Source organism: Artibeus jamaicensis, unplaced genomic scaffold (genome assembly GCF_021234435.1).
Source record: "Artibeus jamaicensis isolate MK-2021 breed Jamaican fruit bat unplaced genomic scaffold, CSHL_Jam_final contig_233, whole genome shotgun sequence".
In the NCBI taxonomy this organism is placed as follows: Eukaryota; Metazoa; Chordata; class Mammalia; order Chiroptera; family Phyllostomidae; genus Artibeus; species Artibeus jamaicensis.
The window spans coordinates 17,307,463-17,326,453 of NW_026521486.1; the positions used below are offsets into that span (position 1 = coordinate 17,307,463).

Genomic DNA, 18,991 nt, shown 5'->3' on the forward strand with positions numbered 1-18,991 from the left:
TGAACAAACAAACAGTCAAGGAAAAGAGAAGGCTGGTGCGACCGAGCATCCTGAATGGAGGAGAGGGAGGCAGGGACACAGACGGACAGTGGGCAAGCAGCCCTGTGGGGCCTCGAGGCCAGGTGAGGACTCAGGTTTTATTCTAAGAGCAATAGCAAGCTATGGGAGACTTCAGCTGGTTAGGGAGAAGGCTCGACTTGGGCTTTTGAAGGGTCTTGCGTCTGCTGGGTAGAGGACGGAACTCTCGGGCAGCCTGGGGAATGGGCACCGTCTCTCCATTCTCTTCCTGCCCCCAGTTCTCTGCCGTTCCAGACTGTCTCAAGAGGTTATTTCTTTCCAGACTCAAAGGTTCACAGTGACCTCACACATCTTTCATGGTGCAGAGGTAGCTTTGCATAAGTCTCCTTTTGTTCCCTCATCTATTAGGACATATCAAAATTGCTTTTCTCCAGTGAAATATTTGACCCAAATGTATGTTTGTTTCAGGTTTTAAAAATCAATTTGATTGGCCACAGGAAACGTATCCTGGCATCTCTGGGAGACAGGCTGCACGAGGACCCACCACAGAAGCCCCCTCGGTCCATCACCCTCAGGGTAAGTGCTCAGGATATTCCTTTTCTTCTCCACTCGTACACCTCAAATTTATCCTGGGCCATAGAATGAAGTGACGGAAGCAATGGATCAGGAAGCGCAGGCTGCTTTCCATAGAGCTTGCCTTACCTTATTAAAAACAGTCTCACTTCTGACTGTGTTTGGTAAGACAAGATTTTTTTTCTTTTTTTGGTTAAATGTGTATTTTTGAGATCTAGATACACATCAGACAAACCTCCACCTTTAAAGAACCCCTCCCGCTACTCCATCCTACACTCCCACGCTGAGAGAGAGGAAATGAGATTTCTGTCAAACTTCTCAAACCCACAGAAAGAAAATCATTCAGAGGCCACAGTTAAGTAAAGATCAATTTAAAATTAACCTTAGGGTCTTCTGGAGGTTTTTTTTAAGAAGTTAATTTCCCAGCTTTGCCCACTTCAAAAAATTAAAGATAGAGAAGCTAGAACTTTATTGAATAAACTGTTTCAGCAATATATTTTTTAAGATTTTATTTATTTACTTTTTTAGAGAGAGAGGAAGGGAGGGAGAAAGAGAGGGAAAGAAACATCAATGTGCGGTTGCCTCTTGCACGCCTCCTACTGGGGATCTGGCCCACAACCCAGACATGTGCCCTGACTGGGAATTGAACTGGTGACCATTTGGTTGAGCAGGCCAGTGCTCCATCCACTGAGCCACACCAGCCAGGGCTCAGTTATATTTTAATATTATTGGTTAGCAAATCTAGAGAGAAACCTTAGGTGGGGGAGAGAGAAATATAGCGGAAAGGGAAGGAAGGCAAGACGGAAGATATGGAGGGAAAGAATGAGAGAGAGGGCTGTGGGCAGAATGGAGCAGTCAGTGGTCAGCGGATTGCAGAGGCCTGTAAGAACTTTCCTAAAACTCATCCAAGAAGCTGGGGTCTCTGGGAGCAGTTGGGGAGTACCAGCTCTGTTCTCTTTACTGAGTCCTGCACTTGTTTGCTTCCGATCCCCTCTCTGCAAGTGTTAGAAGAGGCGGTGATGATAAACAGTGAGCACAGCGTGGCACAGAGACATAACGGCCAGCAATGAGATGCAGTGCAATGCCTCTTATCAGTGAACTTCAGCAAAGTGCAACACCACTGCCAAGCAGAGGGGAGGAGGGGAGCTGTTTCGATTTGAGTCTGGTTCACTTTTAAAGAACAAAGTGCAGATAGATTTCAGGACACCCGAGAGAACTGGCTCCAGGAGGTAGCCCTTAGGAAAAGTGATTATTGTGGCAATTGGGATACCCTGGGACATTTGGAAGCTAGTTAAGGGCTTTGGAGACAGTAAGAGTAGACATGGGACCTATTTTTCTCCCTCAATAAGAAAAGCTTCAAATAAATTGGGAGAAAAATGAGGCTTTCTAGTCTTGCCTTCATTTAGCTACACAAGAGGGGAAGAAGGTGTAGGCACTGGCAGTATAACCATCCTAAAATGACTGCTTATAGGACCCTCTTTCCTTCCCCTCCTGCGCCCGTCCCTCTGACTCCCTGGGAGAGATTTAGGAGAACAATACACAGAGATTCCCAAGAAAAAGTTCAGAACCTTCATTTGTCAAAGGAGGTCCAGAACGTCTGGGCCGGTGTGGGAATCAGTACCATCCAACCCTCCTCTTTTTCGCAAACACTAGAGCCCAGCCGCAAGCTGCCCCTTGTCTGACTTCTGACCAGTTGCCCCAGCCTGGGTCATCTGTGCCACTGAAGGTCATTGTGTGTGTCACCCTGCCCTCTGCACATGCAACATACTCCCTGTCCCTACTGTGTCCTGTGCCCCACCTGACTGCCAGACCACTCCCTGATGGAGGATCAAGCCCCACCCTTCCAATTTTAGCATCCTCATCAAGGAATCTTCCAGGGGGAGGACTCTGTCCACATGAGGACACGGCTCCTTCCCTTGTAACACACAGGACAGTGTCCAGGCTGCCTGACACCCATGTCCTCTCCCCTGAGATAACCGATTTTGCTGATGTAAGAAAACACCTGATTCTTTATGCTTTAAGCCTTTGGCCTGAGATCCTTAGGGGGGGAAGTATTATCTAGATAACACCATTCATAAAATGGTAGACCGTCACCCATTCCTCCGCAACTGATGCAAAAATGAGTCCCCAGCCCCGCTATGTGTCTTGTTCAGTATTTCACAATTTTGCAACCAAAGCTTAGCCGCAAAAACGTGGTATTTACTTGGTGATGTATTTCCATTCAGGAACCCAGTGGTAATCACACTCCTCCTCAGTTGTCTCCATCACTTAGCCAAAGCACTTACACCACTGGTGGCTCCCTAGACGTTCCTCACATTATCATGCAGGGCGATGCAAGGAGGAGAAGAAATGAAAACTACTTTGATGATATTCCCCGATCAAAACTGGAGAGGCAGATGGCCCAGGTAAGGTGTTAAAAGCCTCCGTGATGTGTTTGCCTTTCACCCATACCGAGTAATGCTTTCTAGTACTGAACGGTGCCTCCTGTCCACACCTGCTGGAATTTTACCATTTTGTGCCATGGCTTTCATTCCCGGCTCATTTAAACTAGACCGAATCGGACCTTTCTGGGACTGGAAGGTATACGCAGGTTCTTGCTGTTGATTCCTACTGAAGAAATTATGTCCGATCCCCTTGCGTCCAGAAAGTCTTGGCCCTAAGGGGAATAATTACTGTGCAAGAATCAAATCATAATGAACGGGAATAAGAAAAACCTAGATTATAAAATGTAAATCGGCTGGATGACAGGGCAGAAGTCGGGGGAAAGTACTAACTCCAGTGATGTCAGTTTCCTCCCAAGTTTACACATTTGTTTGGGGTTTTACCTTTGGGACCAGCTGCGCCATCTCGTGTGGTCACCTTCAGTAGCTGAAGGTGACGCTGCTGCCCAGCACACGTAATGGAAAAGAGAGATCTGCCACGTTTGGACCTTTCCGTGTTTGGGTACGGATGTCCGTGTCTGGCCTGTCCTGACACGGCTGCCCAGAAACTTGAGTCAGCCATCGCCAAACGGTGGCGCTGTTTGTAGGAGCACATTCAGACAGACAGCTGGCCCTGCCGTTTCACTCTGAGATTCAAAGACATGGTTTTATTGACAGTGATTGGCAGATTCAACTCTTTTCGCCCTCATTCTAGGTTCAGACCAGTGTGTTAAGAGGCTTCTCTCTACCTCCCACACCTAAGATGAAAATCTCTAGGTGAAAATTTGACTGTAATTGCTTCGCCTTGGTTGTTAAATATTTTTCCCAACTGTTTGGTGAGATTCTGTTTTTAAAAGCCTTTGGTAAACATTCTGCGTTGCCACTCACAAAGGAAAAATGTGAAGAGAATGTTCTGGAAACCATGGCTGTTCTGCCTGCACATGCCCTGGGAAGAAAAGGCCTGATACATGGTGTCTCCTTTTAGCTGTCTCAATTCCGAATTGTTCTCGGAGTTCTTTGTGCAAGGAATGGTAATGTCGGGATTATGGAGAATCCTTTACTGAGGGGAAATGGAAAATGTAGGAGAGACAAGAAAAGAATAATTTTTCCTTTCTCTCTTGTTAAGTATTGTCTTTTAATCCTTATGACTGTTTTCACTGATGTTCTTCTAAATAAAGAGTCTAAAAGCTTTTTTTCCTCAAGCTGTTCATATATTTCCTGCTACTTGTTAGGATTTGTGAATCACACATGTGCTTAAATCTCTGTACTGAGCACATTTCAGACATTGTACGTTTTGACCTTGAACCACATAGTCTCTATGTATTAATACAAATGGGGGTCTTTTCTGAACCCTGCTCTTCTCTGGGTAAGGAAAGATCATACGCCAATGAACATTAACTACGACAGACTGTGCTGACTTCAGGAACAGAATCACCTATCTCAGTTGCTCATATCATTTATGAAATTTCTCCACATACTAGTTTTTTCAGAGAGGAAATTAATTACTCTTTCTCCCAGGTTTGCGCATTTGGAGGTAGTCTAGCAAGATTGCTCACTTACTTTCTTTGAGATTCAGAAGATGCGGCAGGAGTACCTTACAAGTAGCCTAGATTTTTTTCTTGGCACGCCAGTCAGGATGCATCATGTTCAGGAATCATCTTGCCCTTGAGAAAATTGAAGGAACTTGTATCTGACCAGGTGAGAAAGGCTCCAAAGCAGGAAGAGGGGGCGGATAAGCTGGTGGGTGGGATGCAGTGAGCCATGGAAGGGCTGTGTGAAGGTGCTTCTTCACCTCACGTGTACTGCTCACAGTGACAGAATGACCGATGGTGGACACAGGCCTCCGTCAGCAACCAGGAACGAATTAAAAACTTTCTAAGACCATACTGTTCAATACAGCACTTTGGCCGCGGAGAAGACAGGAGATAGCACCACAGAAATCTGATTGATAGGAAAAAGGGATTCTGGGATTGCATCTCTTTGGGTTGTATTAATTGCAGCCTTTTATTGGTTGGCTTCAAGTGTGTTTCCTAATCCAGAAATGCCAGAATCTCATGGAGAAATGAACTCTTATGTACCTCTTTAAAAGAGCTCCATTTCTGACCTGTCAGGGTATTAAATACTCAATAATTTGGCTGCCGAACAATTTTATTTATGTGACTTTTCTGCCATTCAACCACTCCATTGATTTTTTCTATTTTTTCTTTTTTTATATTTTGGGTCATTTGCTATAATAATTTTAAAAAATCACTTGCTTTTTAAAACCTATCGTACTCTCTCTAGACCACATTCTTCCTCAAAGTTATGCGCTTAGCCAATAAGGTCAAGCCTTCGTGAAGACTTGCGTTAGCAGTTAAAATCCCAGCGCGCAGGAAGCCAGTTGTTACACCTCCGTCCCGCCAGGGGCCCAGTCCCAGCCGTTCCTCCCGAGGGGTATCTCCCCACAGGCTGACTGGGCTTTGGTTATTGCATTGCCCAACCAGTCAGTTTCTTGTGAGCCGCTGAAGTCCATCTTCAGAGTTTCTTTCCTGTAGCTAAAAGACAGGAAGGTGCAGTTAAACAGAATCACCAAGACAGACTGTGTTTTCAGAAAACACCCTGTTGCGTCAGGTCTACCTGAGTCCCCAGCAAAGGGTTCTGGACCTCCAGCCATAGGCTCTTGGTGGCCGCAGTGATTCATAGGCATTTTGGCTTCTTAAGGTCTGCTCAACAGATGTTTGGAAATATTTGCTTAATTTGGGAAACCAATGCTGAGAGTTAAATTAAGATAAATTTAATGTCTGTTCCACATATTAAGTTCATTAGTGGGCAAATATTTTTTAAAAGGTAACACTGGCGTGGTATTTAATTACTTGCTTTCAATTTAAACAAGTATTGAAAATACCTGCCTTGGAATACAAGGGATTTGCAGATAGCATGGCTACTGCTTGCATTTATTCTGATAAAAGCAACATTTTGCCTCAAACTGTCTTAACTGAATATGTGAGGAACAAGATTGAGTTTAGTACTAATAGCATTTTTTAACCACTAAGATTAATGGTGTAAACACATCTAAAAAATGGGTTTCCCATTATGGCAAAAACATAGCTTTTCAAGCCTCTAATTCTAACGTGGGTGCATTAGCTCAGAAGTTCTGAAGTGCTCCCCTATTTCCATGCACCTAAGAAATAAGCGTTGCACTCACATGCACATACTAATACCTTAACGCATAGAGAGCGTTTCAACTTTCAAAGTACTTTCACATCCGTTGCCTCATTCCAGCATGAACAAGAAAGTCACGTGGAAGATCAGCGCTTGAATCGAGTGCTGTGGAGATGAAGCAGTAAATGAAAATGTGGAAAATATGTCAGAAGGAGGAAAAAAATACTTCCAGTATTTGCAGCCTAATATTAATCTTCAGAAATTTTCTTGAATGACATTTAGTAGAAGTCAAAGTCTTCCTACGATGAATACTAAAGGAGAGTAATGGAATTAATAAAGTCTAGAGACCCCATTCTTCAGAGTTATGAAAAGAGTCCCCCCCGGTGTGAAACTCAACACCATTTATAGAACTCCTCCATTTATAGAAAATATTTATGGGAAAATGAAATAATACTTCTATTTTTACAAAATAAAATAAGTCTAAAGAGGAAGAGAAGTACATATTTTTGTACACACTTGAGCTTAATATTAGTGAGGAAAATGCATAATGTAGAAGTCCTTGTGCTTTGAATACTCTCTTCCAAATAAAAATATTAATATTCCGAGGGCAGTGACCTTATCAGATGCACACAAACCTGCAGCAGGTGCGATCCACATTTTAAAGACATGGAACCTGAGAAACCACATAACCGGGTCTGGTAGCACAGCCAAAGAAAAACCAAATTAGATCTTGCCTGGAGCAGTATGTTGGGTTCTATAAAGGCTTTGTCTAAACTGCTTCTAAATCATAGAAAGTTGATCCAGTTCAAAGTCTAATATTTTCTCATCCAAACAGTAGTACTTAATGAGTAGGACTAGATGAATTCCTTTGTTATTTGAAAGCATTTTGCCTCTTGTATTAGTTATTCAAATATTCTTTTTTTATATTGTTAAAGGAAGAGAAGTGGGAAGTGCGCCAGGTAGAAGCCCTGCCCTGGCCAGATCTGTGCCGGGTTCCCGGTGTGATGTTTTAGTGAATCCTCACAATGGCGCACTCTGGGCAGAGGAAGCCGGGCTGGGTGAGCGCTCTGCTCGCCACTGGTGCCCAGCAGAGCCAGCACTCTGACCCCACTGTCCTGGTCCTTTCCTAGGTCCTCCATGGTCCTGATGTCCCGTGGGCTGCCTCTGTTTAAAATGATACAAAGTGTTTTAATAACAGCTCAGCTAACACTAATTTCTTGTGAGCTAGAAAAGATGACACTTACAGAGACCTAGTGAGCAGATCGGGGATCAAATCTCTAGCAGTTGAGTGGAAACTGATTCAGCTCATGGTTATCACACGAAACCCTTTACACGCAGAACAGCAATGGTTACATGTTGATCTTTTCAGTGGGAACCTGCCCTGCACTTCCAGGTAGAACTCTGCCCTTCTCCTGTGTTGGCAGAGAGCTTTGCACCTCGGTGTGGGGATGGCTGCCTTTACAGACTTCTTGCATGTGGGGTTTTTCCAAATAATGGGGCCTGTTTCCTTCATGGCTTCTTCAGTTGCATTTCTGTTTTGGTTTCTTTCTGGCTGTACCAGGGGGTCACGTGGACTCTCTGAACTTCTGTTTTCTTGTCATAGACAACCACGTCATGCCTGCATCTCAGATTTGTGTGTATCAGATAAGATAATTCATATGAAAGCATATTTCAAACATTAAATCACTATATATATATATATGTATAAATGATATGGCTAGCAATTCAGATATATCACCCATCAGTTCCTAATTCCAAGGCCCTAATTTATTGTGAGGCCAGTCAATGCCAAAGCTATCAGATGGCTTATAGCATTCTGTAAAAACAATCTTTTTGTTCTAGTGTTATCCATGCTTAGAATGCATATTGAGAATGGAATTGGAATTTTTCTCTTTGTTATTTTGCTTGTATGAATAGGAAAGCTGCCAGGGCACATCTACCATGATGGAGAAGGGGTCTCTGCAGGGGGGTCATCAAAGCCAGGGAAAGCAGGGGGGATGGAATCAGAGCCAGCACTCTGACCCCGCTGTCCTGGTCCTCTCCTGGCTCCTCCACGATCCTGATGTCCCATGGGCTGCCTCTGTTTAAAATGATTCAAAGTGTTTTAATAACAGGGGGGTCATCAAAGTCAGGGAAAGCAGGGGGGATGGAATCGTTCCCTGCAAATACAGGTTCTCAAAGTGTGCGGCAAAGGGAATCTCATAGAATTAGCATGCTGTCCCTGTGCAGGGTGAGACAACACATTGAAAAAGAAAGGATTAGGTTTTTCTTTTCCTTAAATGAAATTTAGAACTTTTTGGAAATACACAGTACACACAAGTGTTAGCTACACAAGCATGGCCATCTTCGGAAGCCACGAGGCAAATGCTCACCCATCTCTGGAAAACAGGGAAGCTTGTTAGTTATTCTTTGATACTTTCCCTGGGAGGGAAAGCCTGTTGTTCCTAGAAATTCTTCCCACTGTTCCGACGTTGTGGGGATTTGCAGGCTGAACCTTCAGAAAATAGCACGACTACGTTAAAATCAGCTGCGTTTTGAGTAATTTCCACCCCCCCCCAAACTAGACAAGTTTTCTTATCACTGTGTTATATCAGATTTTTTAAGTGCCCATAAGTTAGTGGCTATTTTCTCATTTAGATTTTCACTACCTGGCCACTTCTTAGAAAGGCCCAGCCCATCCATGGCTTCAACATTTCCTTCCATGAAGGTCTAAAGAGCAACCTATGATACTTCAGCACAGACGGGTGATATGTAACCAGAAGAAAAAGACGAAGGGTAAACTCAGTAAGCCCTTCCATCAGGAAATCCCAGTTTGACAGTGTGTGGAGTCGGCCAGCTGACACGCCAGCTTCAGGGGTGACTTGGGACGTGGGTGAAATCTGAGCCCCATTTCAAGCCAGGAACTCTAGACTGCCGGCCACCTGTTCCTTAAAGCCCAAGTGGAAAACGTTGCTTTTGGACTTGGAACTTAGACCCAATGGGTTGTCTACCTTGTTTATTAATGTAGACAGTTAATTGCTTTTTCTCAAAATCTGCATTGCTCTCCCTGTGACAACTTTGGGAGTGGAAATTCTAATATGATGAGTGTCCTTCAGGCCACATGTTACTCTCTGTCCTGTTCATGGGTCTTTAAAAAGTAGTGGGAAGAAGCGGGAGCTTTTTTTAAGGTTTTGATGCTTTTCCTGAAAGTCTTGGTTTCTTTATTCTCCATCAAGCCCCTCAGTGAGGCAAATTAGACGTCCAGTTTATTCTGACAGAGGCTGGACAGACCGAAACGCCACGGGTCATTCTGCTAACCTTCCTCCACGCTCTGGGACTTAACCAAGGCGAATGTTTCCAATTAAAACCAGACCATGGGGTTTTTTTTTTTTAATTCAGTAGAAAAGATTCTATTTTCAACCAAATAAATAAAAAATCTGACAATGTGTAAAAGCCTTATGTCAGTGCCCCTGACCTTGTGGTATTTCGTGGTGCCTTAGGCTGACGTGGAGCAGCTTGTTCACAAAGAGGCACACCAGGCCCTTTTTCCACTTGTTACATTTTTGGAATGTTTCTCGTTATATTCAGTCCAGTTCTTGGGTCCACAGGTCAGAGTTTTGGTTGATATAATCTGACCTTTCTCAATTTCCAAGGGTAGGAAAATTCTCTTATTCTCCTTCTCCTGCTTCCTTTTCTTCTTTCAGTGTTAAAAAAGATAGAGGCTTTTTGAATGTCTACAGGAAATAGGGCTGATTATGCAGAGCTATCTGAGTTAATTCCGCTTGTATATGACTGTTCTGGATGCATGCAAGTAACAAGAGTTCGACTCAAGATGTCTTAAGCACAAAAGGACGTGTATTTGAATCATTTCCCTGCAAAGTCCAGGTAGGCCTGATCCCAGGGCTCGGGTGCTGTCTTGCCCTCTGGCTCTCTCTCCTCTGGGTTGGCTCTTTTCCCAGACAAGCTTTCTGTACATGAGGGGAATTTTAAATCCAATTCTGGTTAAACCTGAAACAATGAGAACGAGAACTTATCTTTCTAAGAGTTCCCCGCAAAGTCCTGAGATTGAGTCCCACAGGTTCAGATTTGCCTGGTTTGGATCACTTATCTGCCCTGAGCTGATCACAAAGGGGTGTGTGTGTGTTGGGGATGGGTAATTAACCAGGCAGAGGTCCTGTACCTGCGGGTGGTTTTAGCTCCACCTGAACCACGTGCACTGAGGGGTGAGAAGGGAGCCCCTCCCATAGAGCCAAAGGGCCATGGCCAGAAATGGATATAGTTTCTAGGCAGACAGAGAGAGCAATAGTGGTACCTGAATAAACCGACTTGGCCTTTGAATGAGAATATGTGATAGAACATCGTTACGTCACACAGGTATCAACTCCATTTTTTCCTACTCAATTTGATGCGATTTTTTAAATACCTGATTTGAAGGAATGAGATCAGGGTGCAAATTTCCCATCTCTGGTATCTGTTACCTCCATAATTTTGAACAGGCCTTTTAGCTCCTTGGGGCCTCGGTTTTCTCTTCCCAAAGTGAGATTAATGCCCACCTTACGTCACTGTTTTGAGGCGCAAATAAAGGAATATCCATCAAGGTAGTTTACAAACTACAAAGCTGTATATTGGGGTTGCTTTAGAAATTATTATTATTATTATTTTGAAATAATGTCTAGCTTTCTTCTACACCGTGGTTTTTCAACTGCAACTGGGAATAAATGTATTTTCAAGGAAAGCTCATAATATTTAGCTCTGTTCTACAAAACCATGGCTATTTTCCAACTTGTAAGCCCAAAGCAATCCTTCTCCACCGTGGGTACAGAAACAGCAGCTCTCAGGAATGCGCAGGCTCCTCTCCTGTTAGCGCCTAGTTAGCCCTGCAGCTCCTTGGAAAGGCTTTCTGGAGGGTACTCGGATACTTTCAAATACTTTCTGAGTTAGCATGTGTCACTACATTTTATGTCAAAATATTTTATTTCTCTTTAAATGTCTGTGTACAGGCAAGGCCTGACTGACTCTTCCTTGGTCATTTTTTAATTCCCTGTGATGAGCACCACTCCGTAAACTCCCGTGGACCAGATTACTCACACAGGGCTCAGGTTGGAAGCAGAGCCGGGAGTCAAACCCAGGCAGTCTAGCTTCACAGCCTGCACAATAACTGCTGTCTCTCTAAACTAGGTACACAACATATTCGGGAAATTCTAGAACCCCAAAGCTTCAGTGCAATATTTCAAGTCCTTTGACAAATTCTATTAATATCTAAAGCTCGAGGTAAGTGCAAGGTTAGTAGACAGTTGAACCTCTAAAGTAGCATGCGTAAGCATTGTATTTGAAGAAAATCCTTTGCTCTTGACATCCGATTTTTCATTCTTTACAAATCAAGGACAGCAAACAATGGCTGCATGTCAACAGCTGTGAAATGAGGTGACTTCCGTTCTGTACAGGTCTCTGATTTAAAGAGGTTTGGATACAGCATCACACGAGACTGTGTTTTTATATGCCTTAATGCCCCCTGGACAATTCTTCTGTTCTCCTGTTAAAAAAAGGGGGGGTGGATTTTAGAGTGGGAAGGGGCCAGAAAAATGTATCTAGTCCTGTCTCATGATGAGCACCCTTTGTAATGCATACTTAACAGACACCCACAAGTTTCCACTTAAATGTGTCACTAGAAAGGTGGCCCCCACTTTGTGAGGCGTCCCCATCATTGGGAAAGTTCTAATTGCTAGAACTTTCATCTTGTATTGAATTGACGTAAGTCTTCCTTAAACTCCTGCTGTCTTCTGAAACAACTGAGAAGAAACCTGCTCCGTCTAGCTGAGAACAGTTCCTTTAAGACAATATGTTGTCTCCCCTTCACTGTATTTCCCACATCCAGCTCCTTGCCAGTATCACTCTGATGAGTGGGCTGTGGGATTCACAGCATGCTGATCCCCCAACTTGGGAAGTTTTCTGGCCTTTATTAATGGCCATGAGTCATGCCTCCCTTCTCAGCCCTCAGCCGTGGGGGGTGGAGGAGGGTGTTTAAACTTAATGCAGGATTTTACATTAAAGTTATTACTTTCCAGCTAAAATATAGTTTTGTCAAGCTTAGTTAATCCTAGTCTACCTTCTTAAAACGTGGTCAGCATTCTGTGTATCAGCGATCCTTCCTGATGATGTAATGTGCTCATTTGAAAAGCTTACCTCAAAAAAGCATGCCTTTCAAGTAACCCACGATTTATTGATTTCAGTGCTGAACAGACAGAACTGAGGGGAACACTGTAACCTACCAGATAATTGTTCAGTTTGACCTTTTCCCCCCTATATTTCCCACACAGATAAAATGAGGAAATAATGGGGGTCTCGATAAACATCACTGAATGAAGGGCTTTATCCGATGCCTCTTTTTTCACCAGAGGCAGGAAGCAATGTTGAGTGTATGGCTAATAAGTGGGTTTAAACAAAGAAAATGACAGCTTCAGTTTGCAAGAAAGCAACATAATGTGTATTGTAAAGAGATGTTAAAGGCAAAGAACATTACTTTGCAAAATCAAGTTTCTTCGCAGCAATTCGTGTTATGATAAAAAGCTGCTGCTTTTCTGAATGTAATTAATATTTCTGCTTTTTAGTCATCCTGAAAAATGATAGTGGCAGCATCCAATCCTTGCAGTAGAGCAGGTAAAGCAGTCCATATTGTGATAAATAGCCTGCTCCCAGTTGCCTTAAATTCCCTGCAGTACCCAGAGAACCTGGGGACAGGAGGACTGTAGTTTAGTGTCTCACTTTTTTTCTTTGCTCTATTTTTTTCCCTGTGAAAAAATTTCATAAATAATTGTGCAATGTCACTTAGGGCTACAACTGTCATGTTAGGGGATACAGGTTATATATAATCTCTACAAATGAATAACAGGAATCTCATAGCCAGTAGTTCTCTCCTGCTTTGGCAGCTAAGGGCTTATTTTATGTGCTGTCAGTACCAGAATGAGAGAAGGAAGGAAGAAAGGAAGGAAGGGAGGGAGGGAGGGTCGACTGTAATTGAAAGACTAAAAACATATTTTAATCTTGACAATAATAAATGAACGAATGAATAAACAAATAAATAAAAGGGTCAGTGGTAAGAAACCCTGAACTTGAGTCATTCACAGTGCACTTGGAGAGAAGAATCACACACAGTTGGTTGGAGGGCCATGTAAGTATCACAAAACACGCCTGAAAGGAGAGAAGGAGGGTCGTTCCTGTACCTACAACAGAAGAAATGATAAGATGCTGGGCCTGGGGGTAACTGGGTAGAGACAGAAGGTGGTGACGTTCGCATTTCCAGGCCGGGTTCAGTTAGCACCATGAAAGAAGAGGCCACGGGGCGGTTACTGCTGGAAGAGATGCAGCCGAGGTGCCTGACTGAACTGAATCTGTCTGACCCCGTCCTTTGACAGCCCTCATCTCGGTTCAGTCTCCCTCCAGGAGCCGCGGAGTCCGCGGGCCCCCGACTGAGGCCCCCTCGGCTGGCGTGCCTTGTTTCCTTTTGCCTTTGAAGTTGTTTTGTTCACTCTTCAAGTTTGTTTTTGTTTTATTACAGAAGCCCTGTCATCCAACAGGAGGAATGGACTTTATTATTCCTTTAGCTTTTGCTCAGAACCTTTCTTGTTTCTTGTTGGATTTTTTCTGGTCAATATCTGAACACCCCTCAATGGGAAAGAATTATGACGAACATAAGGAAGACACAGAAAAAGCCCACTTTTTTTCAGAGCTACAACAAGGCAGACAATTTCGTCTCTGATAAAATCTGACTGGAGGGCTCTATTCATACAAGTTTCTTTATTAAACTAGCGACACAGCATCGGCCAACTCCCAGAAGGTCTTCAGGGCCTAAGCGGTGTTGACGTGATGGAGGTGTCTTTAGCTTGCTCCGTTCCAAGGCCCACCGTCAGCCTCTGAATCCCAGTTTACTGCTGGTTCTAACAACAGAGAAAAGATGGTGCCCATAGCAATTACCATCCCATAGACATCAACTAAAAGCAGGATGGATCCTTACTCGCTTTGCAACCAAGTCTCACACCCAGTTGATGAGCAGTAACTATCTTTGAATAAATGTCCAGGTACCAGGAGACAGGTTCTTATGCTGTAAAGTTTTTTTTTTTCACATTTTCAATTTCTGCTCAAAAGAGTAATCCCTTGGCAGTGGGGACAGCACAATCTTGATTTGGATATAAAGTGCTGGGTGCTCAGAGCAAGTGACGTTGAAAGAAGTGAGGGAGCCAGTCCCGCAGTGTGTGAAGGGAGACCTTTTCCGTCAGGGGGAGAAGCACGTGAAGCAAGGGTGTGCTGTGCTGTTCAGAACCGAGCGAGCAGGAGGAAGGACTGTAGCGAGGAGGGCAGCGAGGGAAGGCAGAGATACTGCCAGAGGGTGGTGACCCTGGCAGGCTTGGTTAGGACTCTGAATTTTCTTCTGAGTTAAATGGAGCAAAGTAGCACGATATGGCTTACACACTGAATGAAGCATGTTGGCTATTGTGTTGTGGATAAGGACTAAGGGAGCAAAGATGAAAGCAAACCGAGCCAGTTTAGAAGCTAATGAAATGATCCAAGCAAAAAAAACTTGGGCCAGATAATGATAGGAGGGTGAGAAGATTTTAGAAGTAGATTCAATAAGGTTTCCTGAGGGGTTGAGTGCGAAACGTGAGTAAAAGGAAGACTCCAGCCGGAAGAAAGGGGTTGACATTTGCTGAGGCAGGAAAGCTTAAAGCAGAAGTGAGGTCATCAGCAGCTTAGTTTCAGGCATTCAGTTTAAAGGTTAAGATGCCTATTATTCATCAAAATATAGGTGTCAGGAGAGCAACTGGATGCCCACGTCTGGAGTTCAGAAGACAGGTCTGGGCTGGAGACACAAGTTTGAGAGTTGGGACTAGAGGAGGCCTCCTAATCCACCCTTGGGGGGGGGGAGGCTTGAGCACTGACACTCCAGGAATCAGAGGGTGATAGGATCAAGGGGACCAGCAAAGAAGGCTGTGAAATGAAAGGCGTGATCACGTGTGTCAGATAGGTCCGGGCAGATGGGCAGCCCGGTGTGGCAGAGTGGAGGGTACTGAGAAGAGCAGTTTCAGCAGAGTAGGCTCAGGTAAGGACCAGAAAAGGGGAGGTGGAGGTTGCATGGATACTTCTTGGAGCATGTAGCCTCCTAAAGAAGAACAGAAATTGAGCAGGGCCTCAAGGAGGGTGTTGGGTCAAGGGAAGAAGCCTGTTTGCTTTGAGTAGGAGATGTTACAGCACTTTTGGGGACTGCTCCAGCAAAGCAGGGGGTGGAGGGGACAGGATGATGGACAGGAGAGAGCTTACTGTAAGCTACTGGCTTGCTACCAATTGAGCAAAAAACAAGCTCACCTTTAGGAGGAAAGCTGTGGGGACAGGCAGATGTACTTCTGTTTTATTCTTAGATTTCAGTGCAAATATGTCGTAGTTTCTGAACTGAGTTCATGATAACCTGCGATACAGGTGATAACAAGAGCAAGATGTATGTTGTATTTTAAGAAACCATTTCCAGAGTTCAGGAGACAGGTGTGAAGTAAAGATAAAATTAGACACCTTCGAATTTCTATTAACTTCATCGTCAAAGAAATAACCATTATTAATTATATCTGTTATAAGACTACTAGATTTTTATTGAACCCCCATTTATGTGGATTCCATCATAATTCAGGCTCAGATAATCTACATTAGCCTTTGCAGGAAATGTGGAGAAGGGAGTGAGAAGATATTAATGAACGAATGACATCGCAAAGGGGGTTTTAACGTCCTTTTGTAGGATCATTTCCAAGCAGCCCTGTAACACCCAGGCAGGCTGATTACAAATGTTCCTGTTCTCTTCGACCAAGCTGGCTGCGCTTTTTCAAACCCTTATCCGGAAAAGTGAGAACTTTTCTAACAAGAAGTCCGCAGGGTTGGTTGCTGCTGCATTTTACCAGAACTGAGTCTGCAGTGACCAGTTTAAAGGCACAAGTGGTGACAGCAACAACCTGGACCGACGACGGGTGGTAATGAAGGAATGACATTACCGAATGTTCCTGCAGCGCTTCGTTATCAACCAGGACATTTCTAAACACAGTCTGGGATTCTGTTCGTTCAGTGAAGGCATTTGACGGCCGTCTGTGTTCCAGAGGTCCCAGAAATTTGGGTCCTAGAAGCCGTGAAAAAAGTTGAGATCATTGCCTCTGTCAGGAAGCTTCCCAGGAGCCGCAGAACAACCCCGTGAAATATGTAGGCCCAGCACCGTTACTGTTCGTCTTTAGATGAAGACATCCCAAGGCTTAATTAAAACTGAGACTTAAATCACTTCTGTTCTAGGAGTTGGGGCCCCAGGTGACGTTTTATTACTTGCATTATATTTACTTTCTCAAAACTTTTTCAAAGCTCAGTACTTCAAGCCATGTTAGACCCTGAAATAGTATCTTCTTAAATATAATGAAATTCTGCAGTGGAAATTTCTGTCTTTAAAAAATTTTTACCCCAGCATTCAGCCTAATAACCACGCACCTGGAGGTGCCATTTCATGGTATAAAGGCACCGGTTAGAACTGCCCTGCCTGAGTCACTGCCGCATGGGCCTGCCAGATCCTTTACTGCCTGCGGGGTCACTGGGAGGTCGGGGACGTATCGGCGTTTTTTAAAAACAGCCTTCATAACTAAAATACAATTAGACTTTTTTTTTAAAAAAGGATTTTTACCATTTGCACTGAGTCACTTAAGTATTAGAAGTAATAGGGGTGTTACTTGTTCTAGAGTTTAAAATATAGCTCATAAATGGAAATTGTCACCGTAACTTCTGTAACAGAGATGTAAGCCACATGTGAGCTCTCTGCAGTGCATTTGACTAGAGGTGGGTTTTTCTTCATGAGAAAAATTTTATATGAATTTTTTAAATGTACGTATGTTGTGAGACCTTCTTTTCCCCCCTCAACTCCCTGGTAACTTTCCGTGACTGTTGGGAGACGCATTCACACACCAGAATGCTCAGTGGGAATTTTCCTGTAAATACCACGCATTCTGAAGAGAAGGGTGCACCCTGGCCAGAGGTGACCCGGGGGTGGCCGCCCTGCTCGGCCACACTCGCTACCAGTCTGTGCACACAGCAGAGGCTGATGCCGGGGGAGCGCAGGGAACTGTCTGAGCCGCTGTGGAAAGGGGCGAGGCTTCTCCTCCCTCCCGTGGGAGGGGAGAGAGCCTGTCCCCATGCACTCCAAGCCCGGTGAGAAGGACCCCATGAGGAACACCCATCCAGGCTGGGGGAGCCCTGAGAAGGGGAGACACATCGTTTTCCACCGTTGGACCCCGGGCAGCAGGTGCACGTAGCACCAACCTGAGCTGAAGAATAGAGACGTGGAGGGAGATGCCCTGGCAGAGAGGAGAGTGACCACCCGGCAGCCTGCCCTGCGTGACAAGGGTGTGTCCGTGGGATGCGAGTGGGCCTGCAGACGGAGGCTGGGCTTCCGCATTCTCCCCAGCATCCCACCCGAGGTGCGTTCCTGTGTGTGCTTGAGGAGGGCTCAGGGCAGGCAGCCAAGCTAGAGGCAGATCTCGAAAGACAGGAACTGCACAGTGTGGCCGGCGCCCCTCCCCTGCAGAGGACTTCGAAGAGCTCACGTGGCTACAGTCCCACTGGGGCAGGGCTGTTCCTGCAAGGGGGCATCAGAGGCCAAGGTGCTGTTCCCCTGACAACCAGTGACAACCATCAGACACAACTCACCACTGCCGGATGAGAAAAACACCCAGGTCCTTCTGTTCGCTCCTCCCCAGCTAAGCAGATTTGGAGAAGGTGGAGCTTGGGGCTGGGGACATCCAAAGTTGTCCATGACCCCAAGGTTTTTAAGGCCCAGGTGAGGGAGAACAATGTTGGAATCACGTATGACACTGGAGTTTCATACAGAACGGATTCTTCAAGACCCAGAGTGACCAAGAAGTCATGCAGTCCTCCCAAAATGTCAGTTGGCCTGTGGCCATCAGGGAGGAGTGACGGGAATGGCCCACGTAGGAGTGTCAATGCGAAACAATAAGACTTCCAGCCAGTTGAACCCCAGAGGCCTTGAGACTGTTCCATGAACAGTAAAAGGAGTTCCATGTAACAGGAGAGTCCCTCTGCCCCCTGGTGAGGTCAGCAGCAGGCTGGCACTCCTTCCCAGCTCTCCCAGCCAGCCGGCACTCCCTGTGTGACCTGAGCATGCCACTTCGCTTCTCCGAATGTCAGTGTCCTCACCCGTCAGGTGACAGGTGGTCCCTGCGTTACTTCTAGCACTAAAAGTCTGCAGACGCTGACGTAGAAGAGGTGGCTCAGAGTGGGCGAGGGCGTGGAGAAGGTCAAGTGTGCCCTGGGAGTGCGTGCATGCCTGTGAGGCTGGTGTTCCCACGAAAGCACGGGCTTAGTCTATCTAATTCAGGTGGCAGCTGTTGGGAGCTGAGGCTGGGGCAGTAATGGGCCCAAGACTGAGCTTGCTAGAGACTTCGTTTCTGAAAAGTAGGGAAAGGAAGATGCCCCTGTGGAGAAAATGGCATGAAGTTTAGAGAGGGAATTGGGAAGAGCATAGCTGGTTTACATGGGAGGTGGTCGGAGGTGCTTGGAGGTACCTCTTGGTCAGACCCCAGGGATCTTTCTTGCTTAATAGAATGCCTGTAACCTGACAATCTGTCCCCAACAAGCCATCTAGATGACAGGAGGGATGGAAAGCAAAGATGTAGGTGTGTGTGGAGATGCCATCGTACCTGGAGAGAAATGTTAAATTTCTGGTGGGCGTTTCTGGGAGGGTGGAGGAGAGGGAAACACTTAGCCAGGGAGAAGCTTTCTGCTCCTTAAGTCGTTTGCAGGTAATACGGTTCTTTGCTGGGTTTCCAAGCAGT

General features: G+C 45.1%; 1 protein-coding gene across 7 annotated transcripts in view; it reads left to right on the top strand.

Annotated features, from left to right (window-relative positions):
* The window catches only part of ANKS1B (ankyrin repeat and sterile alpha motif domain containing 1B), an 830,526-nt gene that overhangs the window by 759,674 nt on the left and 51,861 nt on the right, over positions 1 to 18,991 (top strand). For all 7 annotated transcript variants that reach the window (XM_037160668.2, XM_037160669.2, XM_037160670.2 and 4 more), the window contains 2 exons: positions 487 to 594; positions 2,817 to 2,996. In XM_037160668.2, coding sequence (XP_037016563.1) covers positions 487 to 594; positions 2,817 to 2,996 — 288 coding nt within the window. The remainder of the gene's footprint in view (positions 1 to 486; positions 595 to 2,816; positions 2,997 to 18,991) is intronic.